The sequence below is a fragment of the Camellia sinensis genome, chromosome 10 (assembly GCF_055761805.1).
Source record: "Camellia sinensis isolate YWXY chromosome 10, ASM5576180v1, whole genome shotgun sequence".
Taxonomy (NCBI): Eukaryota; Viridiplantae; Streptophyta; class Magnoliopsida; order Ericales; family Theaceae; genus Camellia; species Camellia sinensis.
This window is the reverse complement of record NC_138970.1, coordinates 180,767,450-180,793,632: the sequence shown is the minus strand read 5'-3', so window position 1 is coordinate 180,793,632 and position 26,183 is coordinate 180,767,450. Positions and strand designations below refer to the sequence as shown.

Genomic DNA, 26,183 nt, shown 5'->3' with positions numbered 1-26,183 from the left:
GTTGTTTGGAGTGTTTTAAATAAGTACACTTTTTGTCTTTTTAGACCAAAAAATTGAAGAAAAAAATATAGATACTTGAGTTAACTTTTTGACTTTTTATGAAAAAATGTGTATTAAAAAATTGTATAAATTAGTATATAGGTGAAAAATAAAGATTGAAAGTTATACAGCCATAATTTTTAACTTTTTGTGAATAGTAATAACTTTTTAACTTTTTAAGAAAAATCTTTTAATTTTTTTTCAACTTGCCAAACTTAACCTAAATATTTCCCACAAATATAAAACCCACATTATTTAATAAAATTTTTTAAATTTCTAACATTACGCTACCTCAAAATACAAGGCAGACGAATTAGCCCAATCAGCCTATTTTACACTTTCCAACTCAGCGCGTGGAGCAAATCAAGTCTACCCTAAAAACTAAGATACAGTGACCTCTCCGCCCTTCCGTGCTCATTAAGAAAAACAAACCTATCCTCTCTCCCCCTCTCTCTCTCCTCATTGCCTCTCTCTCAGTTACAGAGAAACTCACCAAAAACTTTCCCCAAATCGCCATCCATCGCAAGAACATGAAGATGAGAAACAAAGGTAAGGTATACCCATCACCTTCTTCATCATCATCATCTATGTGCTTTTATACTGCAAACAGAGATGCTCTCTCAGTACTCAAGCTCTTACCAACTGCGATTCTAGCTCTGGTTTCGATTCTCTCTGTACAAGACCGAGAAGTGTTTGCCTACATGATAACAAGGTCTATCAAGTCATCAAACCCATCTTCAATTCTCGAAGAAAAGAAGAAAAGCAACAAGAAATCGAATACCCATAAGCCTCCGATCTTCGATTGCGATTGTTTTGATTGCTATACGAGCTACTGGTTCAGGTGGGACTCTTCGCCTAATCGCGAACTCATTCACCAAGCCATTGAAGCATTTGAAGAACACTTGGCTAGCGGCGAGAAGAGAGAGAAGAACGGCAGGGGGAAGAGGAAAGAGAAAATGGGGCGCCGTGGGAATGAAAGTAGGGAGGTGAAGAGAGAGGTGGTTCTGCCGGAAGTAATGGAGGTGGTGCCGGAAAAAGGTGGAGAAGAAGAGGAGGAGGAGGAGGAGGAGGAGGTGGTGGCGGCGCCGGAAGATGCGGCGGTGATGCGGCGGAGTGTGGCGGAGAACAACAACCACAAGGGTTTGGTGAGGAAGGTGCTGCCGGACGTGGTGGGGATATTGAATTCCCGTTTGTGGAGTCTTTGGAGTCCGAATGTTTAGTCTTTTGAATTTTTCGAGAAAGAAAGAAAAAAGCTTTAGTAATATTTGGTGTTGTTGGGTTGGGTTATATTCGAGCTCGAATATATGAATATTAATTGTTAAATATCATCTATATCTATATTATTATATAGTATAATATTTCAATGGTTCGTACGTTGATCATTTTGTCTTCTCACTGTCTCTGTTTGTTTTTTTTTTTTCTTTTTACCCTCTCTTTTTTTTTTTAAACTCATTTTATTGGTGCTTGAGCTGATGGCGTTCACCGATGGGAAGTTATTTTCCCGGCTATTTTCTAGTCTGGATATTTTCCTGCAAAATGTGTTTATATATTGTACAAATGAATTTGTTTTCAATAATGCTTTTATGATCAAGTTTAATTTTAAATAGTAATGTTATGGTCAACAAATTTGAGTGTTAAATTAGTTAAAAATTAACAAATCAAATAAAACTTAAATTGGTCAATGCTAGTCATTATTGGTGTTAAATTTTAGATTATCAATGTAATAATCAAATGTTTATTTTTGATTTGTTTTGATTCATTTACGTATTCTAGCCCAGTTGAGTATGACCTGCACCAGTTATTAGTGTGGTCAGCAGTTTTATTTTGTTGATATAATGGGATTTGAATAAATTAAAATAAATTAGTAATTGATTCAAATGAAATAACACGAAGTGAAAATGACTTCAGCCTTAAAGAGTAAGATAGATTATTTATTTATATTTTTTTAAAATATTTTTTTGAGCATATATTGTTGCAGAATTAAATTATTCGCAACAATCATAAACAATCCAATGTGTCACTTGGCCATGTCATATGAAGATGGAATAACTTCTCCTTGGTATTACTCACGCTATTGGGAAGGCGGATGGTTGTTGTGTATAGCTCGGTAGTAGGGCTGAGCAAGAAATCTGTAAAATTCATAATCCGATCCAGTCCAGTCCAGTCCAATCCGATAGGTTTGGATTGGTTTTTCGAATTCGTGGTTCGGTTCCGGATTGAAGAATTAAAAATCCGTCGTCCACGGATTGGTTCCGGATTGAACCTCACGGTTCCAGATTGGAACCGATCCGGACCGTATACAAATAGTCTATATTTTTATTATACATTCTCCCCTATAGTATCTTCTCTTATTCTATATAAAATCTAAACTCAAACCTAAACCCCGTATAATATCTTCTTTTATTACTTTTGTTTTTTAGTTTTTAGTTTTAATTTGTAATGATCTAAATACTTATGATGAAACTAGTTTTTTTATGATTGTTTAAATTCTAGAACATTATGTCGCTATTATAAAAAAATATGTTGCTATTGTAGAACTAATATTGCGCTATGTTTATATTTTTATAAAATTAAAGTATTATATATATATATATATATATTTTTTGTTATTTAATTATGTGAATCCGTGGTCCTAAACCGATCCAATCCGTGTTGAAATGGATTGGTTCGGATTGGTTCCAAGATTTAAACGGATCGGATTGGTTCCGATTTTTCAGGAACCGTAGATAACGGATTGGTTCTGGTTTTGTCCCAATCCGGTCCAATCCGGACCATGCTCACCCCTACTCGGTAGGGCTTGTCAAGGCCAATTTTGATAATTTAAATTGTTTATATTGTAAAATTTATTATTTATTAAAAAATTTAGATTAAGTAGACATTTAAGAACAAATTAATTAACTTAATTATTTTTTTAAAAAATAATATATTTGACAAACTTTACAATATAAACAATTCGAATTATTAAAATAAACTCGGAACAAAATTCACAAACCCAGATTCCTTTGTTTCGGGGGTGAAAGGATACTTTTCCGTATGTAATCTCTAAGGCCCTATTTGATTTCAGGATATAAAGGTTAGGATTGGATATTATATCTTGTGAGGTTCACATATCCCATGTTTACAAAAAAAATTTAAAGAAGATATAATATACCATGGGATTGTGTATCCCTCAAAATTAGAAAATATACAATACCATCATCACCCCATTATATTATATCTCCTGAGTTGGGATATGATTTAAAAATCTAATTTACCGTCTTGTCTATCTAATATATACACAGACTAAGGCTCAAGAAAACATATGCAGCTCATACATCAAACAGAGAAAAAAACTCTGGTTTTGCAAGTATAGATCTACTCGATTTTGTGACCAATTTCCATTAACAAAACTTCTTTTCGGTGATAATCATCATGTCCCTCTACTTTGCTCCCTTTTTTCAGATTTTCTGGTTTTGAGTTTCGTTTGTATGATTTTTATGTAAACCATTTGTGATCCTTCCACTAATTTTGCTCAATCTAAACTTTTTAATCATAGACAAGAGGGCCAAAAACTTTCTAAACCCAAAAATGGATTTTGTACCTAATTTTGTTGTAATAGTTGGGGTTGTAAGTAAGCTTGTGGATATGCATATATAACATATGATATATGGTGACAATCATGATGCTTAATATATTAAGTTGTCTATTGTAAAAAAATGTTATCATTTGTTTAAAATGAATGATAGTTATTTTTAATTATAATGGCTTGGATTATTTTATAAGAATGATAATGCACGATAAATTAATGAATGAAGATGTTCTTTTTTTTATTCAATGATGATTATTTTTGTAAGATAGAATTTTTTAGAAAGAATATTAGTTTTTTTTTTTAGTAAAATTATTGAATTTAATATGAACATTTAATTTGTTCAAATAAAAAATAATATGAATTTTTAATTTGTTGATTTACATTAGTTTTTCCTAAACTGAACAATCTAGTTTTGATGGACATAAGGGCAATATGGGTATTTAAAATATATTATGAGGGCAATCTTGGAAATTATTTGTTTATATCTTACAATATATTTTATAAAACAAACATAGATAATATATATCTAATCTTATATATCAAGTCAACAAACATAATTTTGAGAATCTATTATCCAATACATATATCATATTCATTATATATCCTGATTATATCCCACATCATATTATATCTTCTATTTTATATACAGTGAAACAAACAAGACCTAAGAGATTGTGATTCTCTCCATTATAATTTTGCAAGTATAAATTATTGTCCGTACATGTTCAATGAATCCTACAATACAAACAATTCAGATCAAGAGAATAAACTTGAGACAAAATCCCCAAAACCTAACAACTTGTTTAGGGGGTGAAAGGCAATATCCATGTCCATATGTGGTCCTCAAGAGATTCTGGCACTCCTCATTTGCAAATGCAAATTAATGTCCCTATGTGTAAATATTGATTATATCCCTATTGCATTTGTAATATGACAGAAGCAATTTAATTGCCAAATCTATTAATACTGATTGGAAGATTCATATGTTTCTATAGTGTTATTATGCGGTAAATGGTTCAAAGCATGCTCAACTCACATTTTCATGAGATTTGTGAAACCTAAAACAGTTTGATCGTGAGAAAGAAATTTCAAAACTAAGTCTGATCGCGTATCAAAGGATGGGCAATTGTTTTTTTAATAATTTTCCCCAAAAAAGAGGGTAAATTACACGAGTAAACCCTATAATTTAAGTGACATGTCACTTTGATCCTCCTAATTTCAATTTGAATGCAAAATTAAAAAAATCAAAGTATAGTTCAAAACAAACTATGAAAATCACCGGTATAATGAATATATTACTCCAATGATCCCTATAATTTGTTTTCAATTTCACTTTGATCCTTTTACTTTTACACAAGATCTATTTCTATTTTAAATTCTAATAGTAAATGATAAAAAAACGGCATTACAACAAAATTGAAAAAGTAAAAACTAAATTATTCATATTGAAAAAACAATAACTAAAGTAACACTTCACTTAAACTACATAAATTAATGGTATAAATCACCCTTCTTTTTTCCATTTTTAAATCTAGAAGAACTGTTGTGTTCATTAATTGTCACATTTTTTTTATAAAGAAATTATTTGTTTTAGCTAAATCAAATAATTTTTTTATTTTTGATTTTTTTAAATTAAAAGGTTTGTTATTTAGAACAAACCATTAAGTTGGAGATTTAAAATAAACCATTAAAAAATTAATAATAAACTATCAATAGGTCCTAATAGTTAAATTTAATTCTCATCAAGTCTTATTAAAAATAAATCTTAATAAAATCGTCGCTAAATAATGTTTTGTAACAATTTTTGACATATGTCGCTAATAATTGACAATTAGTAACTTTTTTTGGTACAATTTTTATAAATTATTGTTAAAACTTATAATTAATGACGTTTTTCTGTAATGAATTTTTCAAACTGTTGTTAAAATTTAAAAATTAATAATGCTTTTTTTGTGACGATTTTTTTAAACCATCATTAAAATTTATAATTAATGATATTTTTTTTAACAAAAATTTTAAATTATCAATAAAAATTAACAATTAGTGATATTTTTTAATAATATTTAATAAAAATATCATTAATTTTTATAAAACTTATTAAATAATAAATTTACCAATTAAAACGTATAGGTATTTCCTCCTAAAATTAAAGGTTAACATCGGATAGTGACATAAAAATTATGCCCAAACACATTTGCAGGCTAAGCACAACTAACTTTTTTCTGCCACGCTAGATATGGGTCACGGGCTAAAACCTTAAGCCTAACCTTTTCCAATGGATTTGACTCCAATATGCTCGATCTATTTCTCACCAGCCAATAGATCGAGAATCAAGGCTATATTTTTTGCTTTTTTGGATTATTTTTTTTCCTTCATTTTTTTTTTTCTTTTTTATCATATTTTCTACCAAGTTTGCGGTCAGGCTGGTGGATAGGCTGACGATCAACCTCTCACAAGCCAACACACCCGACCAACCAAAAGATCAAGTTACAAACCGTAGGCCCAAGACAAACCCAAGTCTCATTCGGGCAGAGCCAGCTGGTTCAAGATTCAAATTTGGCTAATTCCCCACCAAGATACAGGCCGAATGAAAAAACAATCAAAATTAACATCTCTTTCAATCATACCAAATTTGCCAAAGTTGAAGTCTGCGAATTCCATGTTAGATTTAAGCAACTAGGCCAGATCATTTTTAAAATAACTTTGTCTATTATATTTGCCTAATCCAGATATAAGATCATCTCATTGATTGTGCTGTTCATTTGGAACCTTTATCTATAAGGTTGGATTCATTTTCATTTGTCTTTACCAAGACGGACATACAGACAGACAATATGTAGAAATTGAATGCACTATCCTTATGCAAACGGAAGAGATGTTTATTTATTTACTCTCCTCTCTCTCCATTCATTTAGTTCTCTTTGTGCCTAACCACATCAATTTCCCGCTATAGCATGAAATGGTGAAAGGGCCACTTAACAAACTCTTACTATAAAGGTGAAAATCGTACATGACATGGACAAGTTATTTAGTTCAAACTTGTTTGGTAATTATTCCATTTTCAGTTTATATTTATAAAAATTTAAAAAACTGTCATAAAAACTTATTTGATAATTTTTTTAGTTTATAAATGATTGTCTCAGTTTATAAATTTGAGAAAAAAACGTAAACTCAAAAAATGAGCTTACGTTTTCAATTTTCAAATAATTTTTTTTCAAATTTTTTTTTTCGCAATTAAATTTTTTTGATTATTTTTTTCATTTTTTCAATTAAATTTTTTTTTTAATTTTTTTTCAACTAATTTTTTTTTCAAATATTTTTTTTCCCAATTAAATTTTTTTCAAATATTTTTTTTCCAGTTAATTTTTTTTTTCAATTATAATGTGTGTGATCCCATTGTCATAAATAATAAAAATAAATATAAATATTTTAGCATGAACAAACATATTTTTTAATTTATGTTTTTAAAATTTTTTAAACATTTTATTTAAACCAAATGCATTTGTAATTTATGTTTTTCTAAAAATAAATAAAACTTAATTTACAAAATTTTTATAAACATAAACAAAAAATGTAAACACTACCTTCATGTTTGGTATTCAAACGAGTACATGTGTGTTCATGTTTGTTTTGTTTTAGTTTGTTGAAATTAAATGTTATTAAGCAAAAATTCCCATTACCTTAAAAGTGACTTTATTGTTTTTATAAAATAAAATTACAATAGTGTTTCAACTTACAATCCTATTATATAGGATTAGCAATGCCACCCTGAGAATGCTAACCCTATTCGAGGAATTCATATGTTTCATGTCATTATTTTACAACCAAACATGATTCAAGTGAGACCTGCACAGTATTAATCCAATCTTATTGCCCATAAACGGAAAATGCCCCAGACCTCCTTTCTACTCCACCCCCACATGGGGGTTGGTGATTGAAAAAAAAAAAAAAAAAAAAAAAAAAAAGGGGCTAACCAATGAAATGCCAGTCGGGGTCGTAGGGGTGACCCCCACTAGGGGTCTCTATCATTGCCGCCCATAAACAAACATGACCAAGGGTCAAGCCTGGCTCGCCATTTTTGAATTTTTCATTCATCTTCTATTTCTTGAAATACATTGATATTGGATCGTCTTACCTCAGTAGCATAGGGTTTTCTATGTTGACTTCCTGTTTTAATATACTCCTAACAATTGAATCATAATTGAAATTCATTTATTTTAAAATTTTCAAATAATTTAATAATTAAAATAAGAAAAATAAATAAATAAATACAGAGAACCTATTGGATCATTAGGTCTTAGATAAGAATTCTTGGGCTTTGACAGCTCACCTTTGTTTCCACTTCCCCAATCAAATACTGGGTTAGTATGATAATCTCTTGTCCACTAATCCAACTGAAGTGATGTGCTAAGAAAATTTAAATAAGACAAATGAAGTGATGTGCTAAAAATAATTGAATAAGACAAAATTTGTTCTAATTTACTAATCTGCATTAGTCAAAAATCCAATAATAACTAATCCATTGCAAATTTGTTCTAATTACTGAGTCCTAACCTAATAGGGACCAACTACTAGATTGACTATCAAGCAAGCTATCTTAGATTATATGATAAGTTGTTAGTGCTTGACAAAACAACGAACTAAAGCTAAAACAGCCTTGTATTTCATATCAATCTAGTGGTCAACCCTTTTTTTTTTAATCCAAATTTGATGCAATCAGGCTTGAACAATTTAATACTTAGCTCAAACAAACAAAATTTAAACACATTTTAAAACTTGTTAAATGTTGAAGCCAAAGTTTAAATAATCTATTATTAGGTCAAATTTCTAATCTCCTATATTATTATTTTTTATGTTAATTAGCCTATATTAAATAATATTTCAATAATTATTTAATCTATTAAAACCCGACTCAACTCACTATTTGTCCGACAAATTTCCCATAACTTCATTCTGGCTCCCACAACGAAGGAATCCTCGCTCCGCCCCTCTCTGAGATTATGAAATGTCAGACCAGGTAGTTCAACTAGACCCTCTCTAATACAACGGGACAGTGATATTTTTCTTATTCCATTCAGTACCATTCATCACCTGGCTGGTTTTGGAACTGTCCGGGCAAACAACCTGGAGGATCCTGGTGTAATAACCCTACCAGGCATAGGGTTAGGCCCCTAGATCATGTGAAATTATAGCACTCCATAAAAAATAGACAAAGAGAAAGAGCCCAGTAAGGTAAGTTATGTTTTGCACTGACGAAAATTGATCCTGAATACTTTTGGATAATGCACAAACACAAACAGGTTTTAAACCCAAGGGTGTAGTTTAGTTGGTAACATTTGGGGTTGTAACCTCTAGGTCTCTAAGCAAAACAAAGGCTCTTGCTTTTTGCTCGGTAATGAGAAGTGGTGCATCTCATTACCCCCAAGTTTGGGTATCCAATCTAACTAGGTGGGGATCCCATAGGTGTCTAATCTATAACTTGTAAGAGGTTGTATTGAGTTTTAAAAAAAAAAAAAAAAACAGTTCTATTTCTGCAAAAATAGAACTGTGAAAAGGAAGAAGAAGAATAGAAAACTTGTCCAACATTGGTCATGGCTCATTTTGTTCATTTCTCTTCTGAAACAATCTGAAGTATGTAGTTCTTTTTTCCCCCAAGGAAGAATCAACTGCTCAGATCATCAAAGCCTCGGGTCTGGAAATACAAATCAGAAGTTACTATCATTGCCTAATTTGACATGGATCATCTAATGAGCAAGTTTGCCTACAAGCAGAGACGGAACCAAAATTTTATTACTGGAGGGACCAAAAGAGAAATAATTTTTTTCACCATATATACAAAGCACACATGTATGTATATATGATATATAAATTATATATATATATATATATATAAAATTAAATACCATAGAAGTAATTTCTAATAAGATGAAAAAAAAAAAAAATTTATGTAAAATAGAAAGAATTCAAAACGGAAGAAGAATGACATTTTTTTATATTGGTTTATATATAAAATGATATATATATATATATATATATTTAAAGTTCTATAACAAATAATAATATTCATAGAAATAAGGGGGTCATGACCCCCATAATCTTCTCCTAGTTCCGTCCCTACCTAGAGGAGCGCGTGGATAGACTATGGTCATTGTCTAATTTGCTACTGTCTAAACCATATGACAACACCATCCCTACACACCATACAATCTTGAGGTGTCAAGCCATCACTAACTGGCATCCACTAGAGAAGGAGGCAAGTCAAGGTTAACCTTATATAGAATGGTCGAGAATCAATCAACACCATCGCCAAAAATCCAACCAAGTGATTCTAAATTGATAAATGAAGAGTATGTTTGACACCATCTACATGCCTCCTTTTGATGACACCTGATATGCCTGCTAAGAGATCATTTTATTGTGATACTTAAAGAGAAGCATGTACGCCAACCTCACACCACTGCACTTTTAAGCTGAGATGGCATTTGAGTCAATCACTTTCTGACAAATGACCCACAATGGCCACTCCATGTGTCAAATAATCGGTGCTGACCCATCCACCAATTGCAAGACCCCTTTGCCGTATCTATATATATGTTATACAAAAATGACATTTTAACAAAGGTCTTTATTTATAAGAACTGGATATCATCTTAGTTCAACAAAATTCTATGTCCAAACCACAGTTGTCAAATCTAAATTCGTATCGGGAATTGAAATGGCCTCATACCGAATCGAATCGAATCGAATCGTGAATCGTAAAGATTCGATCACTTTTTTTAAATTACTTAAAAACATATATCTACATATTTAGATATTAAATATATTTTATGAAAATAAAATATTTAAACTTAAATCTATAAAAATGTTATTTTAACTGATAATCACGTAGTTTAATAGATAAGAAGTTAACAAAGATTCTTGTGTAAAATCACCATCTTACCTTTTTCTTTTTTAGATATTTCTTATCAACCATTCTTAATAAAGATTATTGAAAATTGGGTCAGATTTGACCCGACCCATAACCCATGGAGCATCCACATGGATTGTAGATAATTCACACTATTTAATAAATAAGATAATTAAGGAATTATCTAATGAAGTATTTGAGTTGTTGTGGGAACCTACAATTCCATTTCTATCTGCAGAGATATATATCATATATCTGATATAGAGAAGATATACGTATTATTGTTGTGAGATTTTACCCAAAAAATCTTTGCAGAATTTTTCTCTTTGTTCTTCCCTCTTAGGTCACCATTGTAAAATCTAGGGATTCTTAGGTCACCATTGTAAAACCCCTAGGGATTTGGAGTGTGAATGCAACATTGAGAAACTCTGGTAGCTTCTTAATTGACGGAAAATTTTTCAGACGAGACTCGTAATTCAAGCATCTGATCCAAACCGTTTCCAATTCAAGTAATATACTTACCCACATATTTTCTTTCAAAGATAATAACCAAATAGATTTCTAAAGTAACAATAATTAACAACGATATTGATATTTGAACAATAAGCATACGTACTTTTCTAAGTAACAGTGAGCAAATAATAAAAAAGAATTATTTATTATCTTTTATTTTAAAACCTAAAACGTTTTAAAAGTTATAACTGATCTCACACATATAATATTCAATTATATTCAATTTAATAAAATAGCAATAGATAATTCATAGTGTAACTTTAATCTTAAACATCTTTAGAAGATATTGTTTTTTTAAAGGGAAAAAAAATGAGAAAAAATGTTAAAAATACATTGGGTCTGACTGAATGTAATTGGATTCTATTAAAAACTCCATGATCATCAAAATAACAACAAATCATATATATATGTTGGTTATTTTTGTATTAAACGCTATCAAAAGTTGTATTATGTCATTTTCATTAAAAAGATGAAAAAAAAAAAAGTCAAAAATATACCGGACACAATAATTTCAAAAATTGCATGAATTATAAAAAGTGAATCGAATCGTGAATCGATTATGAATCGTGCGATTAACTAGAGATTCACTTCCAAAATAAATTCGTATTGATTTTGCAAAAATTACGAATCACAAAATTCTGATAATAGAGATCCAAACTCCAAAGCATGACTTTATACCACCAACCAAGCATTAAATATGTTGGAACATTTAAAGAAAAAATATAGATCGTACGATTACTCTAAAGCTAACTTTTTAGTACATAACTTTTAGATAATTCTCACTTTATGGTGTGGTGTGAACCCTCTTGTCAAATTACTCTTTTAAATTCATTTCTAGTGCCCTGAGAGATGCCCTGTTGGACTTCAAAGAGAATAAAGGGAGCATAGCATATAGATGAAGTTATAAATACCTTCAGATGTCTCGTGGAATGGTCCACTCATGTTATTAGTAGGATGTTGTCCTCAATTTGAACTTTAGTTCATTGTTGCCTTCTGAAAAACAGGATGACATACGCATCCAGGGGCCTCTGCAGTTTTCAACTGCCCATGTCTGTCATTAATCATTTCCATCCAATTCATAAGTTGGCAACTTGGCAAACGAATTCTCATAGTTTCCATAATGTTGTTGATGTTCAAAAGCTCGTTTGTATTAGCCCTGCAATGACATTGTGGCATATGGTCATGAAAAAAAAATACAAACAAAGGAGAGAGAGAGAGGCTAGAATAAGATAGGAATACAAGTGCAACCATACAAAAGGCTAGATTAACATGGGGTGTTGCATAGCACAGCAATAAAAATGAGCAAAAAAATTGACAGGGTTCTAATTTCACGAAAAGATAAAGCACATGCACAACACAACAGAATCAGAAGGAAAAATTGTAGTCACCTACAAACATCATGGCAGTTTTATCAGTAATCTATAGCAATGGTGCCAAATCCCAGGTTTTAGGATCTAATATCAAATACCTTCACCGTATTCCTACAATGAATCACCTAGAGTTGTGAAATGGGATACAAATCTTCTTAGAGCATATTTGTTTTGAGAGATAAGGGTGTGAGATTGGACTATTAGTCCCACCGGACTAATAGTCCATTGTTTGTTTGCAAAATTTTGCTCCGGACTAATAGTCCCCCGACTATTAGTCCCACCAATATGAGACTATTCTATCCCATGGGGGGGTGTGGGATAGAAACCATGGGATTGGTATCCCATAGAATTATTTGGTGAAATGTCCATTTTACCCTCCATGCTATTACTTAGTAAACAATTAGAAAGGGTAAAATAATCTTTTGAACATTTATAAATTATTTTTTTAGTGTTGTTAATTTAAAATTATATATTAAATAAAAAAATTAAATTATAAATTATAAATTAAATTTAATTAAAAATAATAAATTAAAAATTATGGCCTTATAAATTAATTTTTTTTAGTGTTGTTAAAAAATTAAATTTACATATTTCTCTAAAATTATTTTTTTAGTGTTGTTAATTTAAAATTATATATTAAATAAAAATTATAAATTATAAATTAAATTTATTTAAAAATAATAAATTATAAATTATGGCCTTATAAATTAATTTTTTTTAGTGTTGTTGAAAATTTAATTTATATATTAAATAAAATTATTTTTTTATTGTCGTTAATTTAAAATTATATATTAAATAAAAAATATAAATTATAAATTAAAAATTAAATTTAATTGAAAATAATAAATTAAAAATTATGGCCTTATAAATTAAATTTTTTTAGTGTTGTTAAATTATAAATTATAGATTATAAATTTAAGATTATATATTAAATAAAAATTATAAATTACAAGGATAAAATAATCTTTTGAACATTTATCCTTATCCAGTCCGTCTAACCGAACATTGGATTCATTAAAAATAGTCCAATCCAGACATCTAATCCCATGACTAAACAAACATAGGATACAAATCCAGTCTAACCAAATAGTCCGGGGACAATGTATCCCGGGACTAACAGTCCGATGGATTACAATCTCCCTTATCCAGTCCGTCCAAACAAACACACCCTTACAGGTAGCAATGCAGATAAGCATTAAGGAGATACAATGCCTATTTAAATCAGTTCAAATTCTGAAACAACATTTCTATATCATTGAAATAAAATGCATGCCGCTCTATTAATAGTGAGCTGAGTCTACCATAAACTAGCCAATGCTTCCGCATCAGACGACCATTTGTTTGCTTGAAATATGATTAATTAAATATATAGCTTATTTATTTTTATTAAGGTAACCTCCTGATCAGTTTAACTATAATGCATTGCCTTTGCCGATATATGAAAAGAAATTAACTGGTAGGATCACCATCAAGGCTTTTTGTTGTGAAGCAAAGTCCCACATTGCCCGAGTACTAAAGTAATGTTAAGCATATAAGCGTGAGGGCACCCTCACCTCTAAAGCTAGCTTTGGAGGTTGAGTTCTATCCAAGACCGTGTAACATTTGGAACTACATATAAATTGCCTAGTAGGATAACAATCAAGATTTTTTCCAACTCAGTTAACAGTAACTTGGTCCATCAGCTTTGGAAAGGCTTAATCAACACCCATTCCAATCTAACCCATTTATGTGAACCTTTTGATTCATAAATTAATATGCTATGCTTCCTGAAAGACACCTATGCATGCTTTCCTCAAATCTTCTTTTTACTATTTTCTTCTGTCTTCTCTCCTAAGTCCACCAACCACTAGTTCACCTTCAATAAATATTCATAATGACATAAGTAGTACGAATACTTAGGCCAAGTTTGGCTACAAAGGAAAAAGTGCACTTATTTCATCTTTTTATCTTTTTTGGGTCACATCAATCAACATCTCCTCTCTACTTTTTCTACACATAATACAAAAAAAGTCAAAAAGTGCACTTATTTAGTCTTTCCAAACTAGGCCTTAATCTAGGCTTTTTCCAAAGCCTGATTTAATATGTTCTCCTAAGAGAAACAATACCTGTTATTATCGTTAGTATGTATGGAGTATCAAAGGATGTGTCAACTTGTTTAGATCTACCTATTGTTATTATGGGATTATTTTTAATGAACAAGGAACATGAGATTTCCTAGTGGTGTAGAGATAGTGAACATGATACCAATTATAGCATCAATAAAAGAAATTTGTGTCTTTATTCCATAAAATAGATTGTTAAAGGGACATTAATCAATAAAAACAATTTTAAAAAAGATGATGTTTACGGTTACCTAATCAACCAGAAAAATAAAATTTCCTACTGGTGGAGATAAAATCAACCATATCCAATGACCAATCAATTATTTGGCACTAATTATTGTCCTTGTCATGGCATCATCAATTATGTTTGTTAATTTTAGGCCACATTCGTTTCATGGCATGGGATTAGAGGGGATGATGGCAAATGAATACACCATGGCATTAATATATATCATGGGATTACTGTACTATACTGATTAGGGTAGGATACAGGAGGAAGTAAGGTTTGAAATTTTTTTTTTTGGCTATTTTTTTATTTTGGGGGCAAGTATATTTTTTTGGCTATTAGATGGAGGTTGGCAGATATTCCATAGGTAGTAGGGATCAATTATCCAAAGCTGAAGTGGGATTAGTTATCCCTCATTTTGGAGGAAAACTAATCCAGTATGACTACTAATTCACCCAACTTTGACCAAGCCAACCAAACAAGGGATTGGAAGGGATTGGGGAACAAGAGGAGAAGACGAGGGAGCAGCTGAGCCCCACACCCTAATCCACCTCCTTATCCCAACAAACAAATGTGGCCTTACTTGCAATAAGATAGTCAAGATTGTAAACGGACATTATTTAGTGGAACCAAAGGTTGTGAGTTCGAACCTAAGAACAACCACTTTATGCAAATAATACTACAAGGTTAGGTCTGTACCCATTCTTTCTCTCCAAGACCTTCATCTAATGGAGGCTATACTGGTGTAACTTTTAAAAGGCAGCTTGGTACAATGGCATGGCTTGCTGTTAGGTAGTGCAGGTTCAAATCATGGAAACAACCTCTCTAGAAATGGGAGTAAAGTTGTATATATTTTGCCCTTCCCAGACCCCGCTTTAGCGGGAGCCTCGTGCACTAGGTCTTGCTTTTTTAACAATGTCAAAACATGAAAGAGTTGTCTTTATAGGTCAAGAGGCAAGTAACAGCTCATTCACATCCATAGGTCAAATTTTGGATTTGGGAGCTATTCAGGCCCCATTTGGGAATTTGCTATTTTAGTTGAATTTTTGGCTTCTACGAAAATATGTACAAAAAAGTAACGAGAGTGATGTAACAACTTGTAGTAATTTTTTGGCTAAACCAAGGTCCCCAAATGGGGCCTCAATATCAAAAAATTCAAAACACTGAAAAGTACTGGGTTTGGATTTAGAGAGCTTACAAAATAGATTTAAGTAAAAAAATGTGAATGCATATTTCCTCAGCTACTCTTATATGTAGATGTTATGGCAAAGGCGAAGATGAGAAAAACTAAAGCAAACCAAATACACAAGCACATGAGGATTTACAGGATTCAATAATAAGCCTACGTCCAAGGGCGTAGAATGATGGCAGAATTTAACTATGACCGTGGAGATTACAATGAGCCAGCTCTCTCTCTCTCTCTCAACCCTCTATTGAAAACTCACAAGATCATCACAAATCCTAGAACCCTGAAATAGCCTAATATATGCAAGGATTTGAAAATAGCAAACCAAGTCAAAATAGACCCAACTACAAATATTGGGTCGGCCTATCATTAATAATCCATGCAAGTCATCAACTGGTTATAAGCATCATCCAGGTCGAATTCGAGACACACCCACAACAATAAAGTTGTTTGTGGGTTGCACCCAGTTCCTTAAAATGCAATAAACCTGTACCCGAAGGGGCCTCTTTTATGAAAAAGCTTACATTCATGACAATATGACTGACAGGCAATAAAAGAAGATGACCTGATCACATGTGGCAAGGTCATCGATCCAAGCCAAAAGAAAACATATGGTAGTTTAGTGGCAATACTAAACATTGATGGTAATGCCTAATAACATATTTTCACCAATCATGAGCAGAAAACGAGGTTATTGCTTATTGGGGTTGGGTTGTTACGTGCAGCTAATATATTGTAATGAAAGCACCACAGAATGCAACACAGCTTAAAGTGTTCAGTTATGATGTCAGAGTTGGTCAAACCTGAAATATCACCAAATCCAATCAGAGCATGGTCTGTGAAAAACCCAATAATACATAAGTTGGCTGCAAATAGAAACACATGCAAAAGTATTGTTGCTGTCATAGTTTAGCTGCAAAGATATAGTAATCTGTGAGAAGAACTAAAGACTAACACAAATGCAACACTGTGTCAGCTAACAGTACTTTTTAACACTAAAAATTAAAGGGAAAAAAATAAAAGAAAAAAGAAAAATAGATGAGGTTCCTTTTAGTTAGAACTTTCCTCTGACAGGTGGCCCTACCATAAAGCACTAGGATTGAACTTTTTGGGTCCCTAATGGAAAAAAGATCTTCTTTGTCATATTATCTTTGAATTGATTAGGGTCCAACAAAATATTCTCTAGACTCCATCTGCTCATGTGGGTAGTTCTGATTAGAATACTGAGAATGGAAATTCCATTGTAATGCCATGCAGAAATGCATGTGCATAAACATGACACATTGGGAAGGCCAATGGCATAACTATAAGAATTAATGCAAGTGCACTGGCAGATAGAATCTTCAGCTTGTGGGGTCTTGAACCCACTTCCCATTGGCCACATGATTTGGTCTACACAAAATAGCCAACCCAAATCTTGTAACTTTCTCTATGTTTCTCTCTACCTGCCTCAATCTCAGGCACTTATAGAGGCTTCCAAGACACATATCAAATAGTCACACCACACATTCTGAAAAGAGCACCTTCTCTCACTTCCTCCTCACTGCCAGAGTAATCTAAATCAAGTTCTTTGAAGAAAGATCACAAAAATGAAGGTAACACCAATTTCTGTTGAACTTTGGAAGACAAAAACTGTTTCCAGTATTTTATGACTTCATATTTGCATATCTTGATTGCAGTTACTTGGTTGGATGCATCGCAAGTTAAGGCCTAGTGAAGCACTCAAGGATTTTGCCATCGGTAAGTCATGTTTCTAATCCGACCTCTATGAGTTGAGTTGGTTTGGCTTTTTCAATATATTGGTTCGGCTCTAGGTCTTAAAATCATCAACCCGACATGAATGGGTTGGGGTGCTGTTTAAGCCACGCTTAAACTGAAGCAATCCAAGATCCAAATCTATATATATTGCATAAAATTCTAATGTCGTTGACATGTCTTTATGTAATTGGTCTATTGCAAATACTAAGGTGGACTTGATTGCACCTGATCATTTCATATATAAAAGAATAGTAACGTCTAATCTAATCTTTCATTTCCTACCTTCATCCACTACACTACTACAAGCTGAGCCGCTGCGGGTGATTTCTCTATTCTTGGCAATTGTCTCCGAACAATATTTTGTAAACAATATTAAATTTTGAAACAGTACTTTGTTGCTCTATGTCTGTGTTACGTTAAAATGTTTAAGATTTGTTTATTCTAATCATTTATTGCTAATTGATTCACTTGTTTTAGTATAGTGGAACTACGGTTCCGACCCAAACAAACCTGATGCTAAGTCGGGTTGGCTTGGTTTGGTTTTGGTTCCAGTGCATGATTGGTTCTGTCCTGCACCCAAAAACCTGGGACTGATCATGATTGGTTTTGTTCTGAGTTTAAGGCTAACTAGAACCAAAGCAACCCATGTGCACGCCTAATCATATTTATGCCAATGGTAGTCATCTTCAACTTTATCCCAATTATTTAACATTTCTTCAGTCATGGAATTCTTCTAATTGTCTTTCAGAGAAGCCATCACTGGATGAGCAGCAGTACGACATGAAGGCAAACTATGGTACTAAGACCTTAGGCTGTTAGTAATATTGATAGAGAGAGAAAGAGAATAAATTGTATTATTGATGGATATCTTGATGTATTACAAGATTGATTGTATAGATGTAGATTGATATATTACAATTCCTATACAATCTATATATAGAAGAAAATGTGGTAGTAGGTGTAGTGGAGGTGATAGTGGGTTAGGTGAAGTGGAGTGTGTGGTGAAGTGGAGGTAGGTGAAGTGGAGTGTGTAGTGGAGTAGGTGAAGGTAAAGATGGGAAAGTGGAGTGTGTAGTGGAGTAGGTGAAGGTAAAGATGGGAAATTCTAACAGCCCCCCGCAAACTCAAGGAGGAGAGAAACTAACCAACTTGAGTTTGGAGAGAGTGACAAAACAAGAAAATACATAAAAATAAAAAAGGATAGGAGACACTGTATGGTCGTGTCAGACCGTTGGTGAAGACACTGTATGGGGTGTCATAACGTTGTAGGGGACACTGTATGGTGGTGTCATAACGTTGTAGAGGACACTGTATGGGGGTGTCAAACCGATGTAGAAGACAGTTTATGGGGTCATGTCGGACCGTTGTAGAAGACAGTTTATGGGGTCATGTCGGACCGTTGTAGCAGACAATGTTGTGACAGTTGTTGTGACAGTTTACGGAGTCTTGCTGGACCCTTGTAGAAACTAACCGGAATCAATGTCGGGACAGTTTACAGAGTCTTGTCGGACCCTTGTAGAAACTAACCGGAATCAATGTCGGGACAGTTTACAGAGTCTTGTCGGACCCTTGAAAAAGCTAACCGGAATCAAATGTCGGGACAGTTTACAGAGTCTTGTCGGACCCATAAAGGAGCTAACCGGAATCAATGTCGGGACAGTTTACAGAGTCTTGTCGGACCCTTGAAAAAGCTAACCGGTATCAAATGTCGGGACAGTTTATAGAGTCTTGTCGGACCCTTGTAAAAGTGGCACCCTCAAAAGGTGTGCCCAATTTTGTCAAAAGGCGTGCCATCAAAAGGCGTGCCCAACTCATCAAAAGGTGTGCCATGAAAAGGCGTGCCATGAAAAGGCGTGCCAGGTTGTCGGCGTCAAAAGGCGCGCGATGCGCGTGGCTGCCTCTGTGTCATGGTCTTTATAAACCGAAGCGGAGGAGGCAGAAACTGAGACAGAAAAACTGAGAGAAATCTCTGAAAAATTCTTCATTCTGCTTAGAAAGAGAGGTTTTGCTGAGAAGAAACTCTGTAACACTCTCTATAACACTCTGTTGCCCAGAAAAAATGGCTTCGTCTTCCCGCGGGCTGCTCACCCTCTTTCCCGACCTCAACGAGTCCACAGGAGAGAGAACTGGTGCGGTGGCCAGTGAACCTCAACCAAACACCGCTGGTTATACTCCGTTGAACTTTCCGATGCGGTCTGTGGAGCAAAGAATGGCAGGGCTGTCGGATGTGGAGGCCAATCAGTATACTTTGAAGGCATGTGTGGAAAGCATGACGGCGGTCACAAATTTGTCGAACCGGCTGCAGAGTAGAACAAATGAGGTGCAGCATTTAAACTCCCAGCTGGCTCTGCTCCAACGCATGTATAAGGATGCGCGAGCAGAGATCAGTGTGCTAAAGGCAGAAAACAAGGAGTTGAAGCGGAAGGCCACCGTGATGTTCCGATTTGGAGGTCCACCATATGCTGCAGTGGAGGAGCAGGGAGTAGTGATCATGCCCAGTGGAGTGGGAAACACGGAGGCAGCACCGTCAAGGGCCGCCCAGGACGGAGGCAAGAAGAAGAGACCGGCTGCAGAGTAGAGAAGAAAAAATCTGCCAGTGGATGTGGTTGTTTTGTTTGTTTGTTTGTTTGTTTTTTTTTTTTTTTTTTTTTTTTTTTTTTTTTTTTTTTTTTTTTTGTAACAGTGTGATCGGGGTTGATCCCTGAGATGAATAAAATATGGGTGTTGTGCAAACTCGAATGGTAGGTGTGGTAATGCAGAAAAATCAACAGAAAAATTGTTGCTCCTTAAGTTGCTTGGCCACATCTTTAGCAGAAGATCCAGAAACCTCAATCCAAGTTTTTTGAGAACAGTGCACAGGCTGACAGCATGAACTCTAAATAGAAGAGAGCATGAAAGGGATTGGCTGCCATGTCTGCCAAGCTTGATGGTGCAGTGACATAGTAAGCAAGACCACCAACTGGGATAGACTGGCCTGAGGAACAAACATCAATGACTGGAATATGAACAATAGGGTCACACATTAGAGGTGTGAATGGTAGGATCTGGGGTGAACTTGATCTAGATAGTGGCAACCTGACCAGTGGCTCAGGCAGCAAAGTAGGAAAATCCAGAGGGGGGAGATCAGACACATTAAGAGGTGATATTGGTGTCAACACACTAGAAGACCTTGTAGCTGGTAGTAAAGAAGAAAGTGGAGGTAAAGATAGTGATTCAGTGAATGACATAGGCAGTTGTGGAGTGTATTGAAAAATTGATGCCATAGGAGGGCACCAACAATAATAGGGAGAAAAAAGGGATGAGCCCATTGAAGGTTCTTGAGATCCTGGGCATAAAAAGGGTGGTGTACCAGACTTGCCAAGTGATTCCAACAAATTTGGAGAGAATAAGCCCATTCCAGTAGCTTCTGGATGTTTATCCTTTCCAGAAAGATTTGAACCAGATGCATCCATGGGGCTTACTGGTGAAGAAGCAACAGACAGGTTATCAACAACTGAAAATTGGATGTCCCCACGTCTCCTCAGCTTTTCTCGGGTAACACTTTTCAAGGAAGTGGAGTTTCTGAGAAGGTAGCAGATTATGTTGCTGAAAATCTGGGAAAGAACATTGTGAAAGCACTTGAGACGAAGAAGATCAGTTAGAAGCAGCCATACATAGCGGCTATTTGGACACTGATAAGGAATTTCTTAGTCAGGGAGTAAATGGAGGAGCATGTGCAGCAAGTGTACTGTTTAGAGATGGAAATCTATATGTAGCGAAAATACTGTTTAGAGATGGAATAGGTAGAGGTCCGGCGGGCGGCCAAGGCGAGGCTGCCGCCCGCCGGTGAAGCAAAATGAGTAGGTTGTTAACCTTGCTCTGATACCATGTTAGTAATATTGATAGAGAGAGAAAGAGAATAAATTGTATTATTGATGGATATCTTGATGTATTACAAGATTGATTGTATAGATGTAGATTGATATATTACAATTCCTATACAATCTATATATAGAAGAAAATGTGGTAGTAGGTGTAGTGGAGGTGATAGTGGGTTAGGTGAAGTGGAGTGTGTGGTGAAGTGGAGGTAGGTGAAGTGGAGTGTGTAGTGGAGTAGGTGAAGGTAAAGATGGGAAATTCTAACATAGGCAAATCACAGAAATACAACCATCTTCAAAAATCATTTGCCATAGAAGAAGATGACTTGGAAGAAGAGCCATCGGCTGCGATTTCTCAGCTCTTCCATGGCTTCTTTACCATTGGTACTCTTGGTTCAGACACAGTCATGGCTGACCCATCATCAACACCAACATTCGCCATCTCTGTTGAGAACATAAGTGAAAAAGAAACAGAAGTAACAGAGCATGATTTGAAGCTGATTAATGATGAGTTGGAGAAGGTGCTAGGAGTTCAAGGTAAACAAGATGGTTGCAATGACTCATCTGGGAGAAACAGTCATGTTAGCACCATTACACTTTGTGGCAAGACATTGGAAGGCACAGAGACCAGTGGGAACAGAACAACAATCTGTCCACTCCAGGGCTATCTGCTTGGGTCAGTAATTGAGTTGCCAGAAACAAAGAAGGAACATCGAACATCGCTTGGGGAGCTGTTTCAGAGGACAAAAATGACAGAGGAAAATTCTGTCACTAAATGCAAGAGCGGAGAAAAGAAGGCAGACAAGGAAACAAATAAATCTGCTATACGTCTCATGAAAAAGATACTGAAGAAAAGAATGGTCCATGATTCCTCTCGGACCTCCACCACAGTGACTGGGGGAAATGTTATCTCTGCTTCAATGGAGACGAAACTGCATAAGGTATGTCTACTTCTAGTACTGAATGATAGATCTTCTAGATGGGATATATGGAGCACTGCAACTCCTGACATAGTTTTGTTGGGATCATTGCAACATCATCTGTGATTTGCTTACAAAGAACATACTGTGAAGTGTGATCAAACCAATCAGATGATTCGCACCATCCAATCATTAACATTGCAAGATGGTTCCTCCATTCCTCTGGATACACTTCAAGTCCTAATATGTGCTTATAACTGAATATCTCTAATCCTACGGTCCTAGGAACATGAATTGTTCTGATACGAGAAATAGAAATGTGGTATCTAACATGCTCAGTACGATACCGGTTGACTTGTTTTGATCACACTATTAGTATTAAAGGTACTCAAAATGCTATATTACAAGAACTCAGGTACAGTTGTTGGCTTTTGAGCATGTGCTTAAGCTTCAAATTTGTCTAATTCCCATGTCCAAGGACATGAGAACATGGCAAAGTATGGCTAATTTTTAATATCCTCCTTTTATTTTCAGGGTAAAATAGTACTTACAATGTGACACATAGAATTTCATACATAATATAAGAGTTTTATGCATAATTATATGTAAACTCAAATTCCTAAACATACTTTTGAATTCTGCATTCAGTTTTTTAATTTTACAATTGGCTGCATGTAGATCCTCCACTTGTTCCACGAGAAAGTCTATCCTGAAAACTCAACTTCTGCATGGAAATCAGATAAGCCCCATAAGAATGAACCGAAGAACATCACCTATGAGGAGGGGTACTATAACGGAGATTATACGCACCCAGGGGAAGATATCATAATATTTCCCCATACAGCCCTTTCAAAAGAGAGCATACGATGCTTCAAGAGACACTCAAACCCATCACAACTCACAATCAGTGGAAGCAATTCAAATGGGAACAGCGAAAACTGGATCAATACAGATGCAGACTGTAAGTACACATATATCTACCTTTCCCAAAATCTATTTTATGCTCCAGACTTCATGGTGATTATAATTTGGTTATAGAGACTAAATTCTGAGCCCACAGAAGTTGGCATTTACACTATCACTTTTGGACTGATGAAGTTGTACATCCTTCAACTTCTATTCTTGATAAGGACAAAGGAAAGACCTAGTTTATGGGTTTTGTCAGATATAATGATCTCCTTCTAACTGGCCTCATGTATTATGGATTTAATTATTCGAGTTGTGCAACTATTTTGGTTATTAATCTGATTCAATTCTATTATTTGCACTGCAGACTTCGTGCTGGAGCTATAGAAGGAAGAAGCACTCTTAAAGTGCGGTTATGATATATTGGCATTAAACAGTAAGTAGTGTATTAAGGTTCTCATCGTGGGCAATTGTTGCCAGTAATATCCGGGTGGTTATTTTCTATTAAGATTGAGAAGGACAAAAGAATAAAAGAGGGCCCCCTCTTAATTCCAGTGAATAATCAATATTGATTGAGGTCTAGCTATGTTAGTGGACATGATTCAGTTATTCTTAATGTAATGTTTGATAATGTTGGTGTCATCCTTGATTTCCAAATGAATTCATAGTTATTTCATTTCTAAGAAGATGAAACATTCTATAACAACAATTGGAAAGATACAACAGAATCTTCCATGATATAGTTACTGATATGTTTGATAATGTTGGCGTCATCCTTGATTTCCAAATGAATTCTTAGTTATTTCATTTCTAAGAAGATGAAACGTTATAGAAAAACAATTGGAAAGATACAACGGAATCTTCCAGTGAGTAAGCAATATTGACTGAAGTCTATTGCTATGTTAGTGGACATGATTCAGGTATTCTTAGTGTAATGTTTGATAATGTTGGTGTCATCCTTGATTTCCAAAAGAATTAGTAGTTATTTCATTTCTAGGAAGATGAACATTATAGAAAGACAATTGGAAAGATACAACGGAATCTTCCATAATATAGCAACTGATCTGTAAAATTGGATTCTTCTTTGACAAGACAAATTACCTTATGGAAACAGTGCTGAAGTTTTGGATTGCTTCTAGCTAAGCAATCTTCCTTTCTCCTTCCTTTTTTCCCCCCACAATTAGCACAAATTAAACCAAGAAGGCAAATTGATATGACAAGGTAACAAATGCTTTAGCTGTTGACCTGAATATTTACATATGCGCGAAGCTTTCCTGGTGAATATTTTTTGCAAACGAGGCTAATGATTGAAATTGAGCTATCAAAAACAGAAACAAAAGCAAGCACGAGATTCAAAAACAAATTTCCTTTGGCTTCCTCAGTTTCTAGGCTACCATACTGCTATAAAACAATACTAAGGCAGACAAGAAATTTCGTTAATACAAACGAACTCACACACCACATTTTCCTATGCATCAAGCTTGCCTAGTGAATAGTAGTGCAAATCTCAAAAACAGACGCAAAAGCAACCATGAGATTCAAAAGCAATTTTCCTTTGATTTCCTCAGGCTTCTAGGCTACCAAACGGAAGGTATAAAGCAATACTAATGCAGTGGAGAACACATTTTCTTAATCATGATGCTTGCCTGATGAATATTTTTGCAAACGAGGCTAGTGATCGAAATTGAGCTATCAAAAACAGAAACAAAAGCAAGCATGAGGTTCGAAAATAATTTTCCTTCGATTTCTTCAGTTTTCTAGGCTACTAAACGGAAGGTACAAAGCAATACTAAGGCAGTGAAGAGATTTCATTGACGCAAACAATCGAACACACAACAACACAACACATTTTCTTAACCATTGAAGCTTGCCTGGTGAATATATTTTTTGCAAACGAGACTTGTGATCGAAGGCTTGAGAGAACTCTCCACCACAGCGATCGCATTTACCAAACTGTGATTTGGTTCTTCATTTCTCATTCTTTTGGTTCAAATTTTAGAACCCGCCTTCATAAAAGTGCTTTGCAAATTGTGCTTTACAAGTTTTCGAAAAGTGAAAAGTCATGCGGGCCATGCCTGCGGATGCAAAAAAAAAAAAAAATAATAATAATAATAATAATAATAATAATAATTATGCTAGAAGAACCAAATTTTTTACTAAATAAATGGCCAAATGTTACATGGGTGTGGGCCCATAAAATTGCAAACCCCACACCCATATGAGACATCATTTATTTAGTAGAAAATTTAGTATCCTAGCATTACCAAAAAAAATAAATAAATAAACGATCTGACAGGTCTTCCACAATCCCAATTCTAATAAAACTGGTTTGGTGGGATCGGGATTGGAAAAACTTATCATAGAATAGAAGTTCGCCTTAATGAGCTTATAATTTTATTAGTTACATATATATTATTTCTAATTTTTTCTCATATGTATTATATAAAATAATTAGGATGAATTACACTAACCTCTCTTAAGATTTATCTTAATTACAGGTGCCTCCTCTATAATTTCAAAAATAACACAATACTCTCTTACTTTTGAAACTAATGTATAAAGAGCTCGTTTGGAGAGTTAAGATTTGACTTTTTTGGCTAAAATAACCAAACACAAAAAAAAATAAAAAAATAATTTAGTCCAATAAGATAAAAATTACATTCAACCCATAATTATTACATTCTTTTTCTCACAAAAAATTAAAAAAAAAAATCAAAAAATCCTTCCTAAATAAGGCTTTTTAATCCCGGACTAAAATAGCCAAAAATTCAAAAAATCAAAAAGCTTGTTTTACACACAAAAAATAAACACTAAACTATACCAAATTCTTT

At 34.0% G+C, this 26,183-nt stretch overlaps 2 protein-coding genes and 2 long non-coding RNA genes across 5 annotated transcripts; 3 read left to right on the top strand and 1 right to left on the bottom strand.

The window, feature by feature from the left end:
* The first annotated feature begins 299 nt into the window (after positions 1-299).
* On the top strand, positions 300-1,421 carry LOC114321233 (uncharacterized). Its single transcript, XM_028268417.2, has one exon. The coding sequence runs from the start codon at positions 570-572 to the stop codon at positions 1,257-1,259; it is 690 nt and encodes a 229-aa protein (XP_028124218.2). The 5' UTR covers positions 300-569; the 3' UTR covers positions 1,260-1,421.
* Positions 1,422-7,172: 5,751 nt separating this feature from the next.
* On the bottom strand, positions 7,173-25,426 carry LOC114321241 (uncharacterized). Of its 2 annotated transcripts, XR_014343018.1 has the most exons (4): positions 24,454-25,426; positions 16,715-16,824; positions 11,939-12,183; positions 7,173-9,299 (listed from the first exon to the last, which is right to left on the bottom strand). It is a non-coding gene; the product is annotated as an uncharacterized LOC114321241 (long non-coding RNA). The 2 variants fall into 2 exon arrangements; XR_003650208.2 differs by lacking the exon at positions 7,173-9,299 and having other exon boundaries at positions 11,600-12,183.
* LOC145801460 (uncharacterized) lies at positions 16,834-18,482 on the top strand. Its single transcript, XR_014343019.1, has 3 exons — positions 16,834-17,506; positions 17,591-17,651; positions 18,418-18,482. It is a non-coding gene; the product is annotated as an uncharacterized LOC145801460 (long non-coding RNA).
* LOC114321240 (protein LAZY 1) lies at positions 21,778-23,994 on the top strand. The gene is made up of 3 exons (XM_082893275.1): positions 21,778-22,467; positions 23,125-23,407; positions 23,720-23,994. The coding sequence occupies exons 1-3, from the start codon at positions 21,778-21,780 to the stop codon at positions 23,737-23,739; spliced, it is 993 nt and encodes a 330-aa protein (XP_082749401.1). The 3' UTR covers positions 23,740-23,994.
* Positions 25,427-26,183: the final 757 nt, after the last annotated feature.

Bases quoted from the DNA above. Each gene is read 5' to 3' on its own strand.
- LOC114321233 (XM_028268417.2), top strand. From the start codon at position 570: ATGAAGATGAGAAACAAAGGTAAGGTATACCCATCACCTTCTTCATCA.
- LOC114321240 (XM_082893275.1), top strand. From the start codon at position 21,778: ATGGGAAATTCTAACATAGGCAAATCACAGAAATACAACCATCTTCAA. The intron at 22,468-23,124 runs GTATGTCTACTT...GGCTGCATGTAG, and splicing joins TGGAGACGAAACTGCATAAG to ATCCTCCACTTGTTCCACGA. The intron at 23,408-23,719 runs GTAAGTACACAT...TTTGCACTGCAG, and splicing joins GATCAATACAGATGCAGACT to ACTTCGTGCTGGAGCTATAG.